The following is a 17814-nucleotide window of genomic DNA, read 5'->3' on the forward strand; positions in this document are numbered from 1 at the left end:
GTCAAAATGCATCCTAAACCTCTTTAATTCAAAATCTTCATGGTTTTCTGCAATTCAATGACTGGCCTTAGTAGCGTACTTCCATTTTTATGAGTTCGAATTATTACACATTGGCAATTAGACTGATAATTGTAGTGATTGGTAACCAGGCTATGTGATAATTTTAGTACTTGATTCTATTTCAACAATATGGCCTTACAAAATTAAATGTGCCAAAAAAAAATCAACCTCCCATCTGAATTATAAAAACTTATCATTGCCAAATTGAAGGATACATTCATATTTATTGCACTTGGTCCATGTGGTTTTGTATGGTTGCAATCATTAGATTTGATCTCCGACTTATTAGTATCTTTCTAATCTGTTAACTGCAGTGAAGTGGCTATTTATGAATTAACCCAATTTCTTTTCATTTTCTTATATTAGCACATTGATCTGATATTCAACATTGTATGGAAATGTATATTCTGACCAGTTTTCGGTTGATGTTATCCTGTATTCTGATAGCGAAGATCTTTTAGATTGTCCGCTAACTAACCATTATGATTGTTCATTGTCCAGTGGATCCATCCCAATTTTGTCTTGACATTGAAGACTATCTTATTGGTAAGCGATTGATCTCTTTTTTATGATACCCCTCTTTAAAAATGTGAATGAAGATCCCAGTAAACATATGTTGACCTAGAAGTCATATGATGCTCCTTTTCCTTGGTGCCATGGTGTTTTGTTATTCTGAGTCTTTGATGCAGTAAACTGTGCTATTTTGTAATGGGAACTATATAAAGCAATAAAAAACCATATCTATTCTTGGATTTGTGGTGGTGTAATTATTTTGCAGCTGTATCATGATTTAGTTTTTTCTTATGTCACACTACTTTCTCTATAAGTGGCATTCTTAATGGGGAATTGTACACAAGTAGACATACTCCATATCCTATGGCTGCATCTATATGACCTATGTTTTGAGTTTTGATGAGTTCACATGTGGAAAATGAAATATAAATTCTCCTTCTTGTGGAGACATGAAAGTAGGGCAGGTACGTAGGATATTGCTGTTAATTATTGAAATCGGGAAACTAGCAAGAACAAAATGAGAAGAGAGGAGAATAGAGAGGGAAGACAACTTAAGCTTCATTAACAAAAAACCTGAAAATGTTACAACATATAGGGGTCGACCCTCCTTTACATTACAAGACAAAAAATTAGATACCCACTATCCCCTTGAAACATTACAAGTATACCCCTTACTAGTAGGAATATATACACAAATGTAAAGGGTAGCACAAATGAGAACACATTACAATTACACTGCTCAACACTCCCCCCTCAAACTTGAGATAATGCAAGAGGAATCATGCCAAGTTTGGGAAGGAATGACTAAAAGTGTAATGGGGCCAAATTCTTTATAAACATATATGCTACTTGATCCTTGGTACCAACATGTTCTAGAGCTATGACTTCATCTTCATAAGCTCTTCTGGTGAAATGACAATAAATCTCAATGTGCTTAGTTCTCTCATGGAATTCTGGATTATTGGTGTAACGACTTCGATTTATAGCTCGATTTTTTTTTAAACTCGGCGAAAACAGGCAAATCGGGATTATCATAATTGCTGTACCAAACTATTCACTAACTAAATTGCAGAAATGAACGTAAATAATTATAAATTAAATTGAATTGAATTGAATTGAATAAAAGTTCAAATTATCCATAATAGTCCAGATTCGAAACTACCTTCAAACAAAATGTCAAAGCCAAACCAAATCTTCCTTTCACGAGGAACCAAAACCACTACCTCGACAGGTAGCAAGCAAAGTTCACTGACAACTGAGTAGGTATAAGGTCACTCGGCCTCTTCAGAACCTAGAATTTGTTAAAGTAGATGAGTCAAACAACCTGAGTTTGAGTAGAAAATAATATACTTGCAATAAATGCACGATATCAGAATACATTTAAACACAACCTCGCACATCAATCATACAATACATGACTTAGCAGGCAATAAACATGAAATTATGCTAAATAACAAAATAACAAGACAACTTAGATTACACTCATTAATGCTAAGATTTACAACAATGCAACAAATCATGCACATGCACAAACATTTACAGGAATGCATGAACATATACAAGATGCATGAACTTACCATTTCAGCAATGCGAGTCCTTCATGCATGAGTAAGTTCTTATATTCAATTATCATTTTCTTGCTTAAATAATACATGCAATGGTCTATCTACATGCATTTCACATTCTGGTTTTACTTGCCAAATTACACATTTGTGGGTACAACACAGAGTCTCTCTAGTTTGGAGGTACGACCCAGGCTTGTACATTCATGCAATTGTGTTTTATTAGCCTGCGTGACGTCCCAACACTGGTCATATCTCTCTCGAGAGTTTCCAAACTCTTGCAACCTGATATATCAGTATTTTCTCATGAGTCTTACCTACCACACCGCAGACAAGTCATGACAGTTCCCCCTAACACCAACTCTGTGGATGGAGGACAATGCAACCTTTCATGTTTAAACAACATTTCCATAGAGTCAATAGCTGAACCATGCTTATTCTCCTAATAAGCCACAAGAGAATTAATTTCATTTTGATTTCTTAATTAACTCTTTTGTTAAGTGTGGCAATGCAAATATGCAACCACATTCTTGGTTTATACAACAACAATAACAACAACTACGCCTTCATCCCAAAACAATTGGGGTCGGCGATATGAACCAAAAAAGAAAATCATTCTGGGTCTTCCACATGAATCCTTCTCCTCCAATCATTTCTATCCAATGCCATGTCCTCGGTGAGGTTCAAATCATTCATATCCTTTCCTATCATCTCCATCCAAGTCTTCTTAGGCCTACCCCGACCTCTTTTAACTAATATATTTTCCCATTTCTCCATCCTTCTAACTGGAGCATCATTAGGGGCCTTCGCTGAATATGTCCAAACCACCGTAAACGATTCTCTCTCATCTTATTTTCAATGGATGCAACGCCTACCTTCTTACGTATCTCCTCGTTTCAAATCTTATCTTTTATTGTATTTCCACACATCCATCTAAGCATACGCATCTCAGCTACACTCATTTTTTAAATATGATGTCTCTTGGCAGCCCAACATTCCATACCATATAGTAAAACGGGCCTAATTGTCATCCTATAAAACTTTCCCTTCAACCGCAATGGCATTCTACGATCGCACAACACTCCAGTTACACTTTTCCATTTCATCCACCCAACCTTTATCCTATGATTTACATCTCCATCAATTTCTCCATACTTTTGAATAATAGATCCCAAATATTTGAAACAATCATCCATCAATATTTCTTGCTCACCAAGCTTCACTACACTCCCATCACTACTTCGTTGCTTACTAAACCGACATTCCATATATTCTGTCTTACTCTTACTCAACTGAAAACCTCTTGCTTTCAATGTCTGTCTCCATAATTCTAACTTAGCATTAACCCCAGCTCTAGACTCATCAATCAAAACAATATCATCAGCAAACAACATATACCACGACACATTTTCTTGAATTGATCTCGTAAGCTCATCCATCACTATAGCAAATAGGAAAGGGCTTAATGCATATCCTTGATGTAACCCAACCGTTATAGGAAAATTGGTTGTCACCCCTCCACAAGTGGGGACATTGGTTACTACTCCTTCGTACATATCTTTAATTATACTAATGTACTTGAGAGAAACACCTTTCTTCATCATTGTCCACCAGAGAACATCCCTAGGTACTCTATCGTATGACTTCTCCAAATCAATAAAAACCATTTGCAAATCTTTGTTCCTCTCTCTATATCTCTCAATAAGTTGTCTAAGAAGATGTATAGCTTCCATAGTTGATTTTCCAGGCATAAAACCAAATTGATTCTTCGATATCATGACAACCTTCATCAACCTATACTCCATCACCCTCTCCCAAAGCTTCATAGTATGACTCATGAGTTTTATACCACGATAGTTTGTGCAATCTTGTATATCACCCTTATTCTTATATAAAGGCACCAAAGTACTCTTCCTCCACTCATTAGGCATTTTATTTGTCTGCTAAATCTTGTTAAAAAGATTTGTCAACCATTCTAAACCTTTCTCACCCAAGCATTTCCAAGCCTCGATAGGTATACCATCTGGGCCAAATGCCCTTCTTGATTTCATTTTCTTCAAAGCCTCTGCGATTTCTTTCTTTTGAATCTTGCGCATGAAGTCACGATTCATCTCACAATTCTTGGTTTATATGTAATAATATTCATGGCAATTCAAATATAGCATTGCTTCACAATTCACTTCAGGTATTCAACTTATGCATTTTCAGATCATGCTATCACACAAGTATATCATGTATCATTACATGCATACATTCAATTGCAAATTTCATATCATAATGCTTTTACACATGACACAAATACATTTAAACATTGCCAATATCATTATTCATTATGCTTGTTGCATAATCAGTTTGCCTACATCTAATATCACAATTTATGTTTAATGTAATGCTTAACATAAATTGCCCATAAAAAAGACTTGAGCATTTGAATGAACAAGTGAGGTAAATTCAGACCTCTATTTGCCTGTTTTTGTAAAATCAACTAGAAATCATAGAAAACAGATTCGACTTTCATTTTTTTACTGAGTACAGTTTAATATGTTAGGAAAACAGATCTCGAAAATCCATGACTTGAGAAGTTTTTGATTTGCCGAAAGATAAGAAAACTATAGGTTGTAGATGGGTGTATAAAGTTAAAACTAAGAGCGATGGCACCCTAGAAAGAAACAAGACCCGGTTAGTTGCCAAAGGGTATGCATAAGAATACAAAATGGAGTATGATGAGACATTTACATCAGTAGCTAGATGACTTCAGTTAGGACTCTTATTGATGCTGTTGCTATTAAAGGTTGGCCTATATACCAAATGGATGTTAAAAATGCATTTTTAAATAGAGATTTAAAACAAGAGGTTTATATGGATTCACCTCTTGGATATGAAGTCCCATCTAGTAAGGTATTTCGATTGAGAAAAACTCTTTATGATTTGAAAGAGATACCTAAAGCCTGATATGATCACTTTAGTTCTGATACTGCTATGTTACTAAGAAATCTGATGCATGAATTGTTATACTTTTCTTTTATATTGATGCTATGATCATTACAGGTGAAAACAAATAGGGAGTAAAGGATATTAAATGTATCATAAAAAAATATTTTTAAATAATTGATCTTGAATTTCTCAAATTTTTTCTTGGAATTGAGGTTGCTTACTCTCCTAGAGGATACTTGCTTTCTTAAATCAAGTTTGCTAATGATATTATTGACAAGTCAAACATTACTAATGAAAAGAGGGTGGACACACCTGAAGTTATTTGTAACGACCCCAAACTGACCCTAAAAAATGCAGAAAACCTCCCAAGGACTAGGGATACATTACATATTTAATATTCACAACCCATCGACCATTTCAGACATAAAACAAATTTCAACCATGAATTGAAATTTCATCTACTAAATCAAATAATGTTAATCAAGTTTTAAATAGTTTTCAAATCAAATCTAGCCAATCCAGTATACGTCAGAACTTGGGCCACCAAACTATAATCCTCATGTCCTCCAACCATCTCATCATCACAAAGCCTCAGTGCTTAAAAAACATTTTAAAAAAAGGGTAAGAACCGAAATCCTCGTACGAGACCCTCTAAACTCCCAATAGTAAGGAAATAAAATAAAGTAAATCAAGCATAAGTTTAAGAGAGAGCACAAATAACATATCATCAGAACAAATTTAATATCTAAGTAGTTCAATCAATTAATCAACAATTTCATGCTAAATTAAACTGTTAGGGATGCATGAAATCAATGCTAAATATTTAGGAATGCAAGAATCAATGCAACATGCGTGAATAACTTTTTAAGTTAAATTATCATAATTGCTTTTGCATACATGTCCCTATTTAATGCACACAAATTTGATTTTCACTTTCTTACAAACCCACATATACTTAAAACATGCAAAGTTTTCGAGGTCCAAAGCAGTTACCAGTGGTAGTTTCACACACAATTTGTATTTTTATATACTGGTTCTATACTTGTTCTTCGACCGATATTAGAAATCATCACCATCAATCAGAGCATTAGTAATCATCACCTAATGCGGGGACGACAAATAAATCAATATCCATTGGCGTCACTTTCTTTGTATATCAATAATTATAACTGAGTCAACACCCCCATGCAAAGTAGTTGAAAGTTTCCTATAACAGTGGCCGAGAACACAAACCACACATCGGGTTGTTGGGGACAACATATGCACACGGTGCTTAGCATCCTCACAGTTTCCCATGACCGCCATCCAAATTTTTCACCCTTTCAGAGGGACACCAAGAAAGAAAATTATTACACTGTTTGATCTTTTTACCATCTTAATTAATTAGGAGTTTTTAACACACGAATAGTTATGCAAATCAACATGCAATAACAAATTCGGGCCCTTGCCCTATCAAATTCAACAATATAATTATTTCAGAAAAATCAATTTTCGATAAAATCATTTTGCAATGCAAAAATCATAATTTCATATTTTGTAAGCAACACATACTCAAGGCCCTCAATGACCCGACAGTAGAACAAACATTACCACAATAAATTAGCATTGCAAGATTTTTCAGTGAACATGAAACACACATAATTAATCAAAATTTCATGTTCAAACACAAACAACATTATATCTATGTCACATGGGTGCGGGTGCGGGTGCGGGTGTGGGGATGCGGCATTTCCAAAAAACGCGGGTGCGGGGGTGCGGCAGGGGCAAAAATGTAAATTATATATATATAATTTTGAAGTTTTAACAGTTTAACATTTAACAGTAAACATTGTCATAAACTCATAATATGATTCATCATGCATGCAATATATCAACCTAAATATCAAATTATCAATCAAATAAGTAAAGCAATTACATAAATCGACCTAAATATCAATCAAATAAGTATTGTATAAAAGAACTAAATTACATACCAAAGTATATCCTGATGAAGTAATGAATGCTAATAATTTTCTTCTTCATCATCAAATGCATCATTAGAAGGAATACTGGGCTCAGCTAAATCCATGTTTGTTACGTTGAATTCATGTTCTCCCTCGAAGTCACACTCTTCTGGGTTTACATCCCAAAATTTGGATGTTCCTTGTCTGCATTATAAACCCAATTTGAAAATGATAAATACAATACAAATATATTTAAATGAAAACTAAGAAATAATCAAATAACTAAGAGAGCAAATTAGTACTTGTATTCATCATTGCTTCGCGAAAGTAATCGAAGATTTGAATGAACATATACTAAATCCTCTGCACGCTTGCTGGTGAGTTTGTTTCTCTTCATGTTGTGGATTTGAGAATATGTGCTCCAATTTCTTTCACAACAAGATGAACTAGCAGGCTGCGATAGCAATCTTAATGCAAGATGTTGCAGAAGAGGTGTTTCTGATCCAAATGTTGACCACCATGTGATAGGATCTATATTATCTTCTTCTCTCGCGAATAATGCCGGTGCATATAATCTCGAAGATGAAAATTTTCCAAACTCTTGTGTGACTTGATGTAGAAGATATGCTTCTGGAAAAAGTCCTGTCATACACATATTTCTATGTCTTGATAGCTCTGGGTCTAAATTTGGAGGGACACAACCAATACCACCTGCCCGCCACTTATTTGCATAATATTTTGGATTAAGAGAATGTGCCATGCAATGCAAAGGAGTGTTGCACTTATCCCATCTTCTGACTAAAATTGAATGAATATGATTAAAAAAATCTGAATCATCCAATGCACGATTTTTTTCTTCATGCATGAACACTATAACTTGTATTTTTTCAATCGTATTATCCCACATTTCATAAACTCTGTGAAGCATGGGCTCATCCTTATCAACTTCTCTTAACATTTCCCAAATAGGTAGCGTAAATTGAATGAAGTATACCATTCTGTCCCAAAACTCATCATCAAGAATAAATTTCTTAATTTCTTGAGCCTTCATATCATCATCAACACGATAGAATATCCAATTTTCATCAGTCACCATGTTAATCAAAGCATTCTTCACTCTTTTAATCCTCTTCATCATCACAATGATGGACGCAAAACGTGTTTCAGCGACCTTCAACAATTTCAAATCAGAATGCCTATTAAATATAGCATTAACACGATGGTGGTTGACAATAAAATTCCTAATGCTTTTGACATTTCTTTCTAAATCTTCAATTCATGAACATAAAGCATATGCTTGTGAATTTTCTTCTTCTTTGGGGTTGCATATGCTCTTTAGGGCTAGATTTAAGCTGTGTGCTACACAGGGAGTCCAAAAAATATGAGGGTACTTACTCTCCAAACTCAACGCTGCACTTTTACAAACTGGGGCGTTGTCTGTAATGATTTGTACCACTTTCTGATCACCCACTTCTTTTGTCACTTCTATAAACAATCCCTTCAAATACTCTGCATTTTTATATTCCCCAGATGCATCAACTGCTTTCAAGAATATTGAGCCACTAAGCGAACAAGCAATGAAATTGATTAATGGACGCCTTTGAATACCTGTCCATTCATCAGACATAATGAAAACTCAATTTTTCTTCCATGAATATTTTTTAATTTCTAGCAACCTCTCCACATTTGCCCTCTCTTCTGCAAGAAGTGTGGTTCGTATTTTTTCTGAACTTGGAGGCACACAACCACTCAAATTACAATTTGCCAAGGATGTTACTAAATCCCTCCAATAAGGATTTCTAGCCGCATTAAATGAGAGTGAACCAGAAGAAAAATACGTTCCAACTTTTCTATCAAATTCTTCTCTTCCATATGTATTGAATGCTGCTTATATCGTTCCTCTACCTCCTACATTGACTTTTCTTTTTTTTTCAGTATCTTCTTGGTGGCTTGCAAATGGCACACTGACTGCAGAAGAATCGACCATTGCCTTTCTCTTCTCATATTCTTCTTGTATTTTCTTGTATTGTCTTCGCATTGCCTCATCAACTTTTCTGTAAGCTGAAATGCCATGTCCTGGTATCTTCAACAAATGAGCCTTCACTCTTGTGTAAGACCCAACAAAATCTCTTTCGCAGAGCTTGCATCAAAATCTCTTGTTTCCACCCCCTCCTTCAGTTTTTTCAAGTTTATCTACATGTACCCATAGTGGCCCCACACCATCAATCCCACTGCAACTATCAGCAAAACTAGCAGCAGAACTCACATGTTGGGATGAGGATGACGCAAGTCCTTTCCCTTTATCCGTCATTTTTATCCTGAAAACAAAAAAAAAACACAAAAAAAAACACATTACAATTTTCAAATCAATTCGAAAACACAGGGAGAAGGGGGGGCTCACCCCCTCCCCTGCCAACCCAACAAGAGAGCGAGAGCGAGGGGGGATCTGCCCCTCCCCTGCTGAAAACAGAGGGAGCGGGGGGGGGGGGGGGGGTGGCTCAACCCCTACCCTGCCGACCCAAAAAGAGAGCCAGAGGGGGGAGGGGTTCGACCCCTTCCCTGTCGACCCAAAAAAAGAGCCCGATGGGGGAGGGGCTCGGCCCCTCCCCTGTCAACCAAAAAAAAAAAAACAGATGGGGGAGGGGCTCGGCCCCTCCCCTGTCGACCCAAAAAAAAAAACAGATGGGGGAGGGGCTCGGCCCCTCCCCTGTCGACCCAAAAAATAAAACAGATGGGGAGGCCCCTCCCCTGTCGACCCAAAAAAAAAAAAAAACAGATGGGGGAGGGGCTCGACCCCTCCCCTATCAACCCCAAAAAAAAAACAGATGGGGGAGGGGCTCAGTCCCTCCACTGTCGACCCCCAAAAAAAAAAACAAATGGGGGAGGGGCTCGGCCCCTCCCCTGTCGACCCCCCCCCCCCCCCCCAAAAAAAAACAGATGGGGGAGGGGCTCGGCCCCTCCCTTGTCGACCCAAAAAATAAAACAAATGGGGGAGGGGCTCGGCCCCTCCTGTGCCGAAAAACGAGAGAGCAGGGGGGGCTCAGCCCCTCTCCTGCCGACTCAACAAGAGACCGAGAGAGGGGGGGGGGGTGCTCGCCCCCTCCCCTGCCGACCCAAGAAGAGAGTGAGAGAGGGTACATACCTGCGAAAGGAGAGGAGGAGCCTGGGAGGCAGAGCTGGGGCGGCGATGGGAGAGAGCTCGAGCTCAGGGGGAGAGAGAGGAGAGATTAGGGCAAAAAATTTTTTTTGCCCTAATCCTCCTTTTCATCGGGGAATTTTTTTTCATGCCCAAATCGTGGACAAAAATGACCCTGGGTGCGTTGACCGCACCCAGGGTCGTGTTGACCGCACCCGGTGTCGCACCCGCACGTGCACCCGCGTCGCGTCGACGCGGGTGCGGCATCTGTTTTGCCGAGTCCCTGTGACATAGCATTATATATATATATATATATATATTATTGTGAAGCTGTTCAAAAAGCAAACAACATATATATTTTATGTTGTGAATCTGCTCAAAAGTAATCATCATAATTATTTATATATTTTAGGCTGTGATTCTGTTCAAGAACTCAGACAACATACTGCGAATAACATAACTTAAACAGCGTAATGTAGACAGCATATGCAAATAACATAACATAATGCAAACATATGGTAAACAACATATCGTGGACTTCATATGCAAACGGTGTATTCTGACCGCATGTGCAAACAATTTATGTATGATAGCATAATGTAAATAATATATATATATATATATATATATATATATATATATATATATATATATATATATATATATATATATATACTGCTGAAATCTGTCAAGAACGCAGAAACCACATATGCAGAAAATCGCAGGCATGCTGAAAATCAAGAAAAGCATCAAGAATACTGAAAATACATGTTTTATGCATGCAGAAAATTGCAGACATGTTTAGGAATTTAGAAAATCAGATTTGAGCATCAAGAACGCTCAAAATACATGATATATGCATGAAAAAAATTTCAGACATGTTCAGGGCTATGTAACAGGGATTCAGCTAGCAGGGTTCTGCACCCGCGTCGAGTACCCGCGTCGACGCGACTCGACGCGGGTGCGGCCAACCCGACCCTGGGTGCGTTGATCTCACCCAGGGTCATTTCGGTCCATTTTTTGGATATTTTTTTTAATTTTTTTTTGCACTATGAAATGGGCTGCGGAATTTAAAAAAAAATTCTTTGGGGGGGGGGGGGGGCTCTGCCCCCCTATACCCCCCTTATATATGTATTTTACATTTTTCCCCTGCCGTACCCCCACACCCAAGGTTTTTGAAAGTGCCGCACCCGCACCCATGTGACATAGGTTCAAGGATGCAGAAAATTAGATTTAAGCATCAAGAATACTAAAAATATATATGATATACACGCAGAAATTTGCAAACATATTCAGGGATACAAAAAATCAGTTTTAAGCATCAAGAACACTAAAAATACATGGGATATACATGCAGAAATTTTCTGACATGTTCAATGATAAAATACATGGGATATACATGCATAAATTTTCTGACATGTTCAATGATACAGAAAATCAGTTTTAAGCATCAAGAACACTAAAAATACATGGGATATACTTGCAGAAATTTGCAGACATATTCAGGGATACCGAAAATCAGTTTTAAGCATCAAGAACACTAAAAATACATATGATATACATGAAGAAATTTGAATACATGTTCAGTGACGCAGAAAATTAGTTTTAAGCATCAAGAACACTAAAAATACATGGGATATGCATGCAAAAATTTGCAGACATGTTCAAGGATGCAGAAAATTAGATTTAAGCATCAAAAACACTAAAAATACATGAGATATGCATGCAGAAATTTACAGACATGTTCAGGGATGCAAAAAATCAGATTTAAGCATCAAGAATGCTAAAAATATACATGGTATGCATGCAGAAATTTGCAGACATGATTAGGGATGCAGAAAATTGAATTTAAGCATAAAAAATGCTAAAAATATACATGGTATGCATGCAAAAATTTGCAGACATGATTAGGGATGCAGAAAATTGAATTTAAGCATCAAGAATGCTAAAACTACATGTATTATACATGCAGAAAATTTAAGACATGATTAGAGATGCCAAAAATCAGATTTAAGCATCAAGAATGCTAAAAATACATGTATTATACATGTAGAAAGTTTCAAACATGATTTTCCCTTAAACCCATACGATTTAAGTCATGCTAAACCCTCGTTCTATCAGAAAAGAAAAGAACCCATACCTTGATGCAGCAAAAACGCGAAAAGAATAGAAGGTGGAGAAAGTGATGTCCTCTCTCTCTTTTTCCTCTCCCTCTTTCTCTTTCTCTCTCTTCTTTTTCCAATGTTTTTGAGAGAGAGAGACTTAGCCTCTCTCTTTATAGAAAAGGGACTCTTCTAGGGGGTGATGCCCCCCCGCCTTCTAATTATGCTTGGGATAGAGTTCTATTTGACATAGAACTCTTCCCTAACTTAACTACCCTCATTTAAATATATATATGTTGGTTGACACCTAAGTTTCACATCTTCAATGGCAACTCATTTAGGCTCTAAAAGTGCTAACTCATCCCATAGAGGAGATAGGGCACTAAAAAAGTTACGGACACTCATGTCTCCTTGCTTGGTAGTTCTAATATTTTCTTTCCAAAAATGTTGCCTTGGAAGATCTTTTTGGGTATACATACCCTTCATAAACAGCTATGCTTCTTTGGTCTTGGCAATGTTAGCACGTCTATGTCACATGGGTGCGGGTGCGGGGGTGTGTCACTTTCAAAAAACTTGGGTGGGGGGTGCGGCAAAAATAATATATATATATATATATATATAATTTTTAAGTTTTAACAGTTAACAACAGTAACACTAATGAAATAAAAAACAATTATGCATCTGGGTTTTTTCCAGTAGTAACCAATTATTAAACACTAGTAACCTTGTTAATTATTAAAATTTGAACACTAGTAAATTAACCAATTTACTTGTATTAGTCACATCAAATGATATACTTGTTTAAGCAAAGTATCAAACAGAAAGTTTGTATAAATACAGGGTCAAAGACAAGACCTAAGCACCTAATACTATTCACACTTTACGTGCTAGAAACGTCAAACCACATGAATGAGGCCTGCATGGCTTTCAAATAAATTTCTGCGAATTCTGGTTATTGAGTTTAATGGCTTTCGTCAGTGCTGTTCATGAAAAGGCTGAGAACTGTATTCAAATGAAGTCTTGAAGTGTGTTACTGATAGAATCAGTAGTTTGCACTGATGTGTTCTCAGTGTTTGCAAGAAATTGCAATTGGTTGTAAGAGACTTCAAATTACTGAAGATTCATTCTATATAAATAAATGCAAGTAAACATCACTTTTTCATTGGGAGTTCATAAGACTGACATGTTTTTTCATAAGATTCAATATGCAGCCATGGAATCATCGGAGCCACTTGTGGTACAACATTGGATTTACTCTTATTACATTGTTCTAGAAAAAACTTGTACATTGAGATTCTTCTTCTTCTACTAATCACTTACAATTTTTTTAATGTCAGAATAATCACTGTATCCAAGTTTATGATGATTTCAAAAGTTCAAGGGGCGAGAGATAGAGAGATTGAGAGTGAGAGGAGATAGAGATGGAGTGAGATTGAGCGAGAGACAGAGGGAGAAGAGAGATGGAGAGAGCGAATGAGAGTAAGTGAGAGATGGAGAGAGCGATAGTGAGAGAGATAGAGAGATTGAGGGTGAGAGACGGAGAGAAGAGAGACAGAGCGAGTGAGAGAGAGTACCTGAGGAGGAGAGGTTCGGCGGAGAGGTCGGCGTCGGGGTCTGGCGGAGAGGTCATCGCCGGCTTCGGCTTCAGGAGAAGAGGTCAGGAGGAGAGGCAGGGATGATTAGGGCAAAAAAAAATTGCCCTAATCCTCCTCTCCGCAACCATTTTATCGGGCGTAGTTTTTTTTAAGGTCTAAAAATTGGACAGAAATGACTTTGGGTGCGTTGACCACACCCAGAGTCGGGTTGACCGCATCAGGTGCTGCACCCGCATGCGCACCAACGTCGCGTCGACGGGTGCGACACCTGGTTGGCCGAATCTCTGTGACTTAGTAGCACATATTTTTATGTCAACATTTGTTCATAAACTATGTAAGAATTTTTGCATGGTGACTCTCAATCCTCTACTTTGGATTGATAATCACTAATGACTTTGGCACGATCATCTCCTTCAAGAATTTTAACTTGTTCTCCTTTTTTAGTAAGCAAAGGTTGAAGTTTAGAAATAGCGCCCATCACATATTCCCAAAGCTGTTAAATTGTAATTCATAAGACAATGTATTAGTTGTAGGGGTATTTTAGTCATTTCTACATTTTACGCATATTCATGTTTTTGAATATGATTGTAATTTCTCATTTTTATTTTTTCTTATTTTTGTTCTTTTATGTAATATTTATGTACACAGTCAGTGGCTAAATGCGTACAGTGTACATACAGGTTTAAAAAAGATAGACGTTCTGATTCCCAACGTCTCTAATAAGAGCCGTTGGGAATAGCCCAACGTCTCTTTGAGTGTGCTTATAAATAAGGGCTATGTGAGCCCAATGAGGTATGTAATACAGTAAGGAGTTGTCTCCTTGAGCTTATAAACACTGTGCATTTATTGCACTTAGTAGCACATATTTTTATGTCAACATTTGTTCATAAACTATGTAAGAATTTTTGCATGGTGACTCTCAATCCTCTACTTTGGATTGATAATCACTAATGACTTTGGCACAATCATCTCCTTCAAGAATTTTAACTTGTTCTCCTTTTTTAGTAAGCAAAGGTTGAAGTTTAGAAATAGCGCCCATCACATATTCCCAAAGCTGTTAAATTGTAATTCATAAGACAATGTATTAGTTGTAGGGGTATTTTAGTCATTTCTACATTTTACGCATATTCATGTTTTTGAATATGATTGTAATTTCTCATTTTTATTTTTTCTTATTTTTGTATTTTTTTCATTTCTTATTTTTGTTCTTTTATGTAATATTTATGTACACAGTCAGTGGCTAAATGCGTACAGTGTACATACAGGTTTAAAAAAGATAGACGTTCTGATTCCCAACGTCTCTAATAAGAGCCGTTGGGAATAGCCTAACGTCTCTTTGAGTGTGCTTATAAATAAGGGCTATGTGAGCCCAATGAGGTATGTAATACAGTAAGGAGTTGTCTCCTTAGACTTATAAACACTGTGCATTTATTGCACTTCTTTTGTGGTGTCAAGCTTATAAACACCGTGCATTTGAAAACTTGATTGTTTGCAAGGATTCTTCACATGGTATCAGAGCAAGGTTGGAGAAAGAAAGATCGTGTGGATTCTCACTTTTTCAGGTACCTCAAAAAGCGTGCCTTCGATTTTTTGGTGATTGAAGTGGATCCTCTTGTTCATCCAATATTTTAGAAGACTCTTCTATCAAGAAAGGTTTAAAAATCCTTTGTGGTACATATTATTTTTCATCATCTCTCCTCTCCAATGGGTGAAAAAGACTCATTTTTCTCTCAACTTCAAACTCAATGGATCCAACTATCACGTTTGGGCCAGAAACATGGGGGCTCATATTAAAGGGAAAGGGCTTTGAGGCTATGTCCAATGCTCGATTCTCGAACCGGAGCCAAAGATAACCTTGATGGAGAAAGGAGAAAGGAAAAATAAAAATCCTTGAAGGCGAAGAAAGAGCCAAAGCTCTTGAAGACTACACAAAAAAGCATGAAGAATGGGAGATGAGGAATTTTAAAATCTTCTCATGGATTTTCTCATCCGTAGAAACAAGAATTAATGCCAATATTATCAAGTTTAAGAAGGCTTCTCAAGCGTGGGAGTACCTTGAGAAGATGTACACCTCTAGGGACTTGTCCCATAAATATTACCTCCAAAAGAGGGCGCTAACTCTTTATCAAGGAGAGATGACTATAAGAGAGTATTTTGCTCTCTTCTATTTGGGATGAGCTTGCTATGCTGGAACCCAAGTGGAGTGGAGAAGCCATAGAGCTTCGTCATAAACAATTGAAAGAAGATAAATTTTTTAATTTTTTGAATGGGCTTAGGCCTGAATTTGAACAAATCCGGTCTTCTCTTTTATCCGCCTTTACTTCCCCTTCTCTTGAAGATGTAATTACTAAACTACGTGGGGAAGAGACTCGTATGGGTATAAGCAAGAACAACCCAAGTGTTCTAGCTACACCTTCCAATAATGAAGAAAATGAAGGAGTTAATGCCGTCTAAAGACCGGAGAACAACTTAAGGACCTACAAGCCTCCTCACTTCAAGAATCAAAACTCAAGTGGTCAAGGAGGGAAGAAGGATTACAACAAGCTTTTATGCCATTTTTGTAAGGAACCGGGGCATATCAAGCCTATTTGCCCAAAGTGGAAAAAGTTACTTGCCATGGCTACTACGTCCCAACCTCAAAAGGAAGAGTGCTCGTCATCTTCAAATGGAGCTCTCTCATTGCAACAAATCGTGGATGCACTTCAACCTTGAAAGTAAACGACTTTGAATACATTAGGTTCAATAATGAACCAATACACATGCACATGAAGTGTGAATATACCCACTAAAGGGGAAAACACAAGCACATAATGTGCTAACACATAAACCCACGAAAGGGGCAAAGATGCCTATAAGGCATAAATTAATATTATTGAAGAGAAGAAGGGTGTAACACCCATTACAATGGAGCAAAAGCTCCTTCAAGAAGTGAGTAAATACAAAGGGGAAAGCCCCTATTTATGCACAAAGAAGAGAGAAAAGGAGAGGCCAAAAGGGGCTCCCCATAGAGACGTTGGGAGCCCCCAACGGTCACATTTGTGACCGTTGGAGGCCCCAACGACTCTATGTGGAGCCCCCACTTGCGTGAAATAAAAAACAAAAAATATAAAATGTAAACTAATTCTAAAAAATAAATAGTTGTTTTCTAAAAACAACTATATAGCAAATGCAAAAGGACAGAAATACCCCTATCAGGTATTGCACACATATATGTATATATTTATATATATATATACATATATGTGTACAAGTACACATATTTTAACAAACCTCTTCTAAAAGGAGCTATTTCCGGAGCCGCCATGCCAACCTTTTCTCCTCCCGGTAAGACCTCTTGGCTTTTAGATTCGGGTGCTTCTTTTCACATGACTCCAAGTTTTAGTTATTTTTTCGAATACTCAAAAAATCCCTCTCCATCTTTTGTTTCAACCGCGGATGGAACATCTCTTGAAGTAAAAGAAATATGAAATTTTGAAAAACAAAGGTTCTTTATTCCATAAATTAGATTTATACCCAAATTAAACTTAAATTTGCTTTCTGTTTCTGAACTCTCGGATCATGGGTGTGATATAAAGTTTTCATCTAATAAATGTTGGATACAGGGTCGCGGGTCCGGGAGATTGATTGGGGAAGGCTCTAGGAAGGGTGATCTATATTATGTTGATTTCCTTTAAATTCCAAAGAACCCGTTTTGTAATGTTGTCCAACAAAAGGATATTAATGTGTGTCACAAGAGACTTGGACATCCAAATATTGCAAAAATTTCTCATTTACCTTTTGTTAAAAGTTTATGTAAAAGTGATTTCACTTGTAACGACTGTATTCTTGGGAAAATAAAAAAATTGCCTTTTTGTCAAATATCTATGTTTACAACAAGACCTTTTGAAATTATCCATTCGGATGTATGATGACCGACACCTGTCCTATCAAAAGGAGGCTTTGCATATTATGTCATTTTTGTTGATGACT

General features: G+C 37.0%; 1 protein-coding gene across 1 annotated transcript in view; it reads left to right on the forward strand.

Annotated features, from left to right (window-relative positions):
* LOC149844936 (uncharacterized) overlaps positions 1 to 17814 on the forward strand; it is a 35267-nt gene that overhangs the window by 3937 nt on the left and 13516 nt on the right. The window contains exon 4 of the mRNA XM_089997391.1: positions 562 to 606. Coding sequence (XP_089853517.1) covers positions 562 to 606 — 45 coding nt within the window. The remainder of the gene's footprint in view (positions 1 to 561; positions 607 to 17814) is intronic.

This window comes from Nuphar pumila, chromosome 2, assembly GCF_984573655.1.
Source record: "Nuphar pumila chromosome 2, dmNupPumi1.hap1.1, whole genome shotgun sequence".
Taxonomy (NCBI): domain Eukaryota; kingdom Viridiplantae; phylum Streptophyta; class Magnoliopsida; order Nymphaeales; family Nymphaeaceae; genus Nuphar; species Nuphar pumila.